At 33.6% G+C, this 9,292-nt stretch overlaps 1 protein-coding gene across 2 annotated transcripts in view; it reads right to left on the reverse strand.

Moving 5' to 3' along the window:
• Window positions 1–5,234: 5,234 nt before the first annotated feature.
• asb7 (ankyrin repeat and SOCS box containing 7) overlaps window positions 5,235–9,292 on the reverse strand; it is a 15,974-nt gene continuing 11,916 nt past the window's right edge. For both annotated transcript variants that reach the window (XM_016555255.1, XM_016555256.1), the window contains one exon: window positions 5,235–5,884. In XM_016555255.1, coding sequence (XP_016410741.1) covers window positions 5,745–5,884 — 140 coding nt within the window. In that variant the 3' untranslated portion in view covers window positions 5,235–5,744. The remainder of the gene's footprint in view (window positions 5,885–9,292) is intronic.

Below are 9,292 nucleotides of genomic sequence, written 5' to 3' on the forward strand. Positions count from 1 at the left end.
TCAAAAGTAACATTCCCATAATGTTTGCAAAATGATAAAATGGAATGTTCCTTTAATGTTCACATAACCAAATCGAAAAAAAAGGCCATTCTGAGCATTCAGAAATAACGTTTTCAGAACTTAATGGGAACATTAAGAAAAACGTTCTCAGAACATATTTTTCTTTCAAAAGTAACATTCCCACAATATTCTAAATGATAATATGGAATGTTCCCTTTAACGTTTGCATAACCATGAAAAAAACGGACTTTTCAAAGTTCAGAGAACATTCAGAAATAACGTTTTCATAACTGAAACGTTAGCAAAACGTTCTTAGAACATATTTTGTTAGCTGGATTACTGTTAGTCGTTTAACATTTAATTTCAGGTGTTAGATATGAAATGTTTAGCGACTTTTATCTTAGCTCACAATTTCACAGTTAAAAAAACTAAAGCGACGTCACGTGGAATTAATTTTTCATTATTTTTGCAACGTAGGCTATGTGTTCATATTTGTCTGAAAAACACATTTTAAGCATTTTACCAGAGGCCTTTAGGTCAATAAGGTCTTTAAGATCATTAGAAACACGTTCAGTCGACTGTGACTGTAATGTTTTTCATTTAATCTCATTACAGTCGATTCCCGCGCATTGCGTCTGTTATTAAGATAACTCAACTAGTACAGATATTGAGAATGAGACAAATTTAAATTAAAAAAAGTAAAATACTTACACATTTTAAAATATTTTAATAGCTACTTTTACAATTGTAAATACATTTCCCCCCCAGTTTCACAAACAAGGCTTACAGCTAGTCCCAGACTAAAATGCATGTTTTAGCAATCTCTATACTGAAAATAACTTGCACTGACATATCTTAAATTATGTCAGTGCCATTGTTTTGTCTCAAGATGCACACCTGTAATGTTTATTCCGAAGGCATTTTCATAAAAGCTGCTTAAATATCCTAATTTAACTAACGCCTAGTCCTGGCTTAAACTAAGCTATTAAAACTAATAATTTTTCAATTTTAATATATATATTTTTAATTTAAAATAAAAAATTAAATAAAAATGTATTATTAAAGTGTACTTATTTATAATTAAATTAAAAACATTTAAACAAATTGCAATGTTTACAATTTGGGTTGAATTTCAGAATTATTGTAAATTGTAAAATTATAAAATCTAGATGTGTGTAATAGCTAAAGAAAAAAATAAAATAGAAAATACAATACAATGAAATAGAAAAATACAATATATATATATATATATAAGTGTGTACATATGCTTATTCATTAGGCTATTACTTTAAGTAATTACAATGTTTGAAATTACTTTTTATAATGTTAAAAATCACTTTTGCAAACATTGTTAATCTATGTTAGTTGATTTTGATTTATTGTTTGTCATTTCTAAATAAAACGGACACTTTTGTCAGCCTTTTGTAAAACATACGGTTTTAAACTAGGCTGGTTTCAAAGTTAATAAAGATTATTCAGACAAAAATGCTTATCATAAAAATAATCATCATCAACAGCTTATTGATGATGAATTTAGGCTACCTAATACTGAATCTGTGATTTTTAAACGCACAAAAAAACAAACAAACAAAAAAAAAAAAATATTTGCACAAAAACTTCATCCAGCCCTGCTTGCATATATTCAAAAGATGGGAACAAGAAAATAGAAACATGGAATTTTTATTATTTGAACAGGCTGATTTTATCTGACATTATTTTATTTATTTATGTTGCAGTAATTAATAACGAAGACAGTTATATCTAAACATTTTCTGTGATCCTTGGACGAGTTACACAAAGTTTCATGCTCAGATCACTAACCCTAAATGAACAATATGTGACCCTGGACCACAAAACCAGTCATAAGGGTCAATTTTTCGAAATTGAGATTTATACATCATCTGAAAGCTGAATAAATAAGCATTGATATGGTTTGTTATGATAGGACAATATTTGGCCGAGATACAACTATTTGAAAATCTGAAAAAATTAAAATATTGAGAAAATCGCCTTTAAAATTGTCCAAATGAAGTTCTTAGCAATGCATATTACTAATCAAAAATTAAGTTTTGATATATTTACAGTAGGAAATTTACAAAATATCTTAATGGAACCTGGTGTTTACTTAATACCCTAATGATTTTTGGCATAAAAGAAAAATCTATAATTTTGACCCATACAATGTATTTTTGGCTATTGCTACAAATATCCCCCAGCGACTTAAGACTGCTTTTGTGCTCCAGGGTCACATATAATAGTGATGTCAACATTAGAAGAAATGTCACTATTATAGACTTGACACATTAGAAAAAAGCCTAATGAGCTTTACAGTAATCGCCTCTTCCTACACACTTAGCGATAACCGTGATTTAAGACACATAAAGCCCTGTTGAGTGTGCTTTGCATATTTCCTTGTGTGGCCTCCTGTCTGCTACCGCTAGTCAGTTCCAGACGGCCCACGCATTCAAATGGATCTGTCCTCTTCTGCACAGATATATGCCCACAGACAGGAAGTTTCCCTAAACCTGCGGCCCGGGCTCAAGGAAGAGCTGTTTCCAGCGCGGCCGAGGACACCATCCATCCGGCAGGACCACCAACAATAGCCACATTGTTCTGCAAGGAAACACAGCCTACAGAGAGATGCCATTGTTTTGTGTAATGTTACCTGTGATTCGATAAATGATAGCGGCCCGTGTTTTTGTGGTAGGAATGTGCAAATATATCACTGCTGAGTTCTGGCACGGGCTCGGCTCAAGAGAAGCAGGAAAGCAGAAACCTTTTCATTTAAGAACAGCATTCCTGGGAAAGAGAGAGAGAGAGAGGGAGAGAGACATTCTCAGGCAAACAATACACTGGGATCTCTGGAAGAAGCTGCGATACGCTGCCAGGCGTTGTCATTGAAGGTGCCTGTAGCCGGATTGAGATAACGCGGCACGGGATGAGCTTTCCTCTCAAGCGGCGCCAGAGCTTTGGTTTGGGAGGCAAAACAGTGAGATATGAGCCTGAGATCACGGGGAAACCTGAAGCCATGCATCACACAGGCTTCCCACACCTTAACATCAGTGCAGCTTCCTTTTGTGATTGCTAGAGCAGGGTTTTAAAAACTGAGCATCAACATTTATGCTTGCTAGAGAAATTGACAGGACTTTGTAAAGATTGTATTAATTACCAAAATATTTCCAGGCTTGGAAAACACAATTATATCAAATTTCATAACTGGGAACCCCAATCAAAACAGGCTATTTTATCTTATCATCAAGTGACTGATTTATCAATAACAAATGCTAAATGAATAAATTCATGCATCATGAATAAATGTTCAATATAAATACGCTCTGTTATAATAAAGTAATAACCGTTGATTAAAAGAGAAAGTAATTTCGACCTGTTCCTCAGTTTGTAAAAGCTATAAATAAACAAATAAATAAATACAAATATAAATACACTATACTATAATAAATAACAAAAAAACAAACAAATTACAATACTATAGTATAATAAAATAAATAACTGATTACGAACAGAAAATAATGTGCACCTGTTCCTCAATTTATAAAAACATAAATAAATAAAAACAAATAAAAGAAAAATGAAAGTCATTCTAAATATAGAAATGTGATGTGTTGATGATAAATGATTTTAACACACGGTTATTTAAAATTAATTTCATATCAATTAGATGGTGGAACTACTTTTTTAATATGGAAGAACTGATAATGCAGGTGGTGTTTGTTTTGGAAGATAAATTAATGTTGCACGAACAAAGGGAAAAAAAGGGGAAAAAATGTGTATATATATACACATACATACCAAATGGAGGCAGATGGATGAAGAGGCCAAAGCAGTAAGAAGCATTTGTCATGTCAGCTGAAAAAGAAACAAGAACAAGACATTTTCTTAAAGATTAAACATTTAAAATAGATAAATAAGGTCAATTTTGATTTGATGTTGCGTCTTACCTGAAAGATTCCTGTAAAATGAACTTAAAACCCACCAGTGATTATTAAACAGTGTTTTTAAGACTGACTGTACTGGAGTTCAAATTAAAGACTGCAATGACAGCAAAACCTAGAAGGCAATACAGTTACCAAATGAACAATGAATTCAGCGAAATCGGCATATTTCTCAGACATTTTATTAGAAAGTCATCAAACTCTAGAAAAATGGATGCAAATCAATGAGCACGGCACAATTACTGCTTCAAAAGGACAGCAATAAGACTTTGAAAAATAACAAACGGGGACATTATGAGATCCATTTATTCACACACACATGTACATGTGAAACAGCAGATTATATACATTCAGTAGTTGAAGCTGTGGAAGACAAATCCCATATAACATTCCCTGGCTCTCAAATCAGTCCTCCACACCTGCTTCTGAATACATTATGGTAGCAAGCAGTCATCCAGAGATGCTTTCAGTCCCAACAAACGCCCTAAACTGAACTCAAAAAGAAATAATTGAAATGCTGTGGCAGGTCACTTTAATGCACTTGAAGTGTGTTCATGATGTGGTGAAATGCTGTAGCTGTACTGCGTCACGGACTGAAGGAAAGGCAGCTAGTGTTCCAACCGGTTTGTGAGAGTCTCTCCCACAAAACGCTCTCACCTTGATTTAGATTTTAGGGGGAAAGATCAAAAATAAAGTTGTGCGATTGTGCGAAACAAACTGAACGTTTGCTTGAAGAAGTGCCAAATGAACTGAACTTACTTAATGCTATCCAGACCTTTGACTAATGAAAAAACAATTAAGTGCATTTCAAATCATTATATATATAAAAAAATCATGAGAATATTAAGTTACTGATTGCAAAAATGTAAGAGATTTTTCATGTGCATAATAATAAGAAAATGATGGCCAATTCCAATTAAGCGTCACTAATATTCCATTTAATTATAGATCTGGACGTTCCCACATCAAAGCCCTTGACAGGTCACAAAAAACACAGAACCACTCAACAAAACCCCCAAAACACTTCTATAACACAAGCATGTGGCTTAAATAGTCTAAAAATATCTGCTGTACATATGACACAAATATTTACATGAAGTTCATTAATGATTTATGCACGTAATACATGTTCACCTATGTTTTTTTTTTTAGCTTTTAATGCAAACTAAAGCCAAGCACCTCTGATACTGAATCTCGAACAATTTGTAAATAAAAATAGTAAAAAATAATCGTAAAAAAAAAAACAAAATTTAATAATAAAAAAAAATTATCCGGAAAAAAAAAAAAAATTTGAATGTTTGCAGAGAACAACTGAGAGCCTATTGGGTTTTTTTGGTACAATTTGTTTTTAAATGCGAACAAATTGGATTCTATTAACTTAATACACCAAAAAAAACTGTGGTTGAAAATGATTTCTTCACAGTAAAAATGACAATAGCACATGCATTTTTTTAATGAGGGTGACCTGAACATTTGCCAATTTCTCTGGATAGCTTAGCTTTTATCTTTTCCTTGTGTGAGAATGTAGCCGATAGAAAAAAAGTCTAATACTTACAAAGGCCTTGTTGATTTAAGAGCAAAAAAAGATATTTGGTACAAATCAAACGTCTGCATTTTTCTTCTCTCACGGGTCAGGAGTTTCTCCACGACACCTTCAGTGAACGAATAAACGTGGCCATTACAGTGTCGTTATTTCACTGCACTTGTACAAAATGCTGCACCTGCTCCCAGAGGTTTCGAGTTTGCATAGAGTCTTAGGGGAACCTACAGAAACGAGTTGGTCGGCTGCTGTCAAACGCTGTCGAACTTGTGTTTCAGGTAGTCCTTCATGACCTTGGCAATGGGCAGCTCTTCCAGAAACTTCAGGCTCTGCAGGCCGATGCACTGCCGGATCTTTATCCTGCACAGATCCTGCAAAGTCCTGGGCTGCCCTGAAACACAACGAGTGTCAGGTTAAACCAGAGTCAATCCAATCTGACTGCATTTCTGTCTGAACACAACTATTTCAATCTAATAACAGAGAAAAAAACACAAAAGATGTGTGGCTACAGTCTAAAACATATAATAGAAACTTAAAATAGAAACTTTAATTGTTTTATTAAGGGGCAACATTTGTGTCCTACAACTGTCTTAGAGGGGTGTTTATTATGTGTCTTACGTCAAATACACTGAATAAATGAACTTAATGCACTGAACTCACCAGACAGAAACGGATGCCTTAAGAATTAAACTAAGCAGATATAAAGTCTATATAACTATAGTCTCTAGTTTTTTTTTTTTAAATCTGCTCATTGTTGTTGTTGATTATCAATTGTGACCCTGGACCACAAAACCAGTCTTAAGTGTCAATTTTTCTAAATTGAGATGTATACATCATCTGAAATCTGAATAAATAAGCTTTCCATTGATGTACGGTTTGTTATGATAGGACAATATTTGGCCGAGATACAACTATTGAAAATCTGGAATCTGAGGGTGCAAAAAAATCTAAATATTGAGGAAAATCGCCTAACTCACCAGAAACGGATGCCTTAAGAATTAAACTAAGCAGATATAAATGAAAGACTTTGAATTAAAGACTACAGGTGGTTGGATTTTCTCTTTTAGCTCCACATCTTTATAGAAATTAAAAATTCCTCAACGTTGGCTTGTTTTAAGAGGTCTCTATAGTCTCTAGTTTGTTTTTTTTAAATCTGCTCATTGTTGTTGTTGATTATCAATTGTGACCCTGGACCACAAAACCAGTCTTAAGTGTCAATTTTTCTAAATTGAGATGTATACATCATCTGAAATCTGAATAAATAAGCTTTCCATTGATGTATAGCAATGCATATAACTAATCAATTGATCTATTTACGGTAGGAAATTTACAAAATATCTTAATTGAACATGATCTTTACTTAATATCCTAACGATTTTTGGCATAAAAGAAAAATCTATAATTTTGACACATACAATGTATTTTTGGCTATTGCTACAAATATCCCCCAGCGACTTAAGACTGGTTTTGTGCTCCAGGGTCACATATAATATCCGTATTACTGTACTGTACTTTCAATGTTTCATTATACAGTTCTTTGTACTGTTGTGCTTTGGGTTTGACAAAAGTACTTTATAAATGAAATGTATTATTATTATAGATATTGCGTAAATAACTCTATATAAATGTAATAATAAATGTAGAATCTGTCACAGAGAGCCTGTTGTTTAAGGAAGGAGTAGATTAAACAACATTTGCATACTATATTGCAGACGTCTTACAGACTTCTTAGGTACAGCAGCAAAAAACAAGACGTTTAATTCAAAGGGTCAGAAAGAGGCAAAAAAGGCTTTGAAAAACAACTGTTTCTGGGAGAAAAAAAAAAACTTTACCAACATTGTAAGTCTATATTAGGGTGGAAAAGAGTATATATGTATGCAATAATAAATGTATAAATCTGTTACTTAAGGATGGAGCATGAAAAATGACTTTTTGACAGGCACAAAAACAAACAAACAAAAAAAAAACTTTAGCAACATAAGTGGATGATAGGGGAATTGAAAAGCACAAAAAAAAGAACATTAATTAAAAACAAAATATAATAATTGATAAATGTGTCACAAAGAGCCCGTTATTTAAAAATGGAGCAGATAAAAACTATATCTGCATAGACATTTTACAGGTACAGCAGCAAAAAACACATTTAAACAAAAAAATGGCCATGAAAAATGATTGTTTCTGGCACAAAAAAACTTCATAAGTGGACATCAGGGGAGGAAAAAAAAGCACACACACACACACACTTGCATTTATGGTTTATGGGGACTCTCCATAGGCATAATGGTTTTTATACTGTACAAACTGTATTTTCTATCGCCCTACACCGAAACTACTGGCAATTTTTGAATTTCATAATACACTGTTTTGTATGTTTTTTAAGCCTTTTGTTTTACGGGGACACAGGAAGTGTCCTCATAAACCATGTTTACGTTGTAGTACCCATGTCATTATACACATTTGTGTCCTCATAAACCATATATACCAGTACACACACACACACACAAATTAAAAGATATCAGGAAAGTTCTGCAATGAGTTCCAGGAACCCGGTGCACAGAGTTGATCAGTTTTAATGGGCCCGTTTTCCCGTCCCAACAAAAGTATGGCACAGGCTGTGCGCACACAAATGAAGCCAGCTGGAAAAACCACTACAAAGAGCTGGAGACGGCCATCTGCAGCCCCTGTCTTCTGTCAGTCTCCATGCCTTAGCAAAAGCTCTCCACTATAGGTGACGGCAGAGAGACAGAAATGAAATCAACACGTATTCTCACGCAGCGCACCGTCACTCCCTTCAAGACATGAAGTCATGCTCTCAAAGAGTCCTCGATGTAAATACAGCCGCCGGAGTGCTTTTTAAATAAATAATCAGGGTGAAATGGGATCGCTCTGAATGAGCTGACAGCGAGTAAATGTCTGCGACAGGTGGCTTTGATATGGTGATATCAAAGTTGAAGCGAAGCGCAGGAATGTGGCCATTGTTGTGTACTTGCTCATTAGTGCTTCAGGTAACACGGCTGGCTTTGTCAGACGGCCGATTGTTCTGTGTGGGGGATAGAGATCATAATGCCGTTCACTCGGCCATTGCTCAACTTACAGATTGACAGAACGGCCGCTGCTCTCCGTGAGATTTGACATTTTTCTGGAGAAAAGAGGGAATATGAGCTCCTTTGATGATACTCCTGCTATTAACCCTTGGAGTTTTAATGCTTCATGTTTTACTTGATTGGAGCTCTTTTCTAATGTATAGCTGTAATATTAACTGGAATGAGCGTATTAGAATGTGCACTGTTCTACGGCAAGCCAATTCATTACTGTTGTTATAAAATAAATATATTTCAAATTAAATGACAATATTAATAATAACAACAATTAAAAATGTATATATATATATATATATATATGTATATCTCACACATGTATATATATAATATTAGAATAAATACTGAGGTACTAAATCAATTTGTTCATTGTTGTTAAAAAATAAAAATGTTGTTTCATAAAATGTTTTTTCCCAAGCTAATTCGCTGTTGCTAAAAATGACAATATTTTGAATTAAATGATAATATTAATAACAATTTATATATACACTGCCTTTCAAAAGTTTGGGATCAGTAAGACTTGTAATGTTTTTTAAAGAAGTCTCTTATGCTCATCAAGGCTGCATTTATTTAATCAAAAGTACAGAAAAAAAACTTAATCTTGCAAAATGTTATCACAATATAAAATAATGGTTTATATTTTAATATCCTTTAAAGGGGTCATATGATGCGATTTCAATTTTTCCTTTCTCTTTGGAGTG

Source organism: Sinocyclocheilus rhinocerous, unplaced genomic scaffold (genome assembly GCF_001515625.1).
Source record: "Sinocyclocheilus rhinocerous isolate Xijiao unplaced genomic scaffold, SAMN03320098_v1.1 scaffold75, whole genome shotgun sequence".
In the NCBI taxonomy this organism is placed as follows: domain Eukaryota; kingdom Metazoa; phylum Chordata; class Actinopteri; order Cypriniformes; family Cyprinidae; genus Sinocyclocheilus; species Sinocyclocheilus rhinocerous.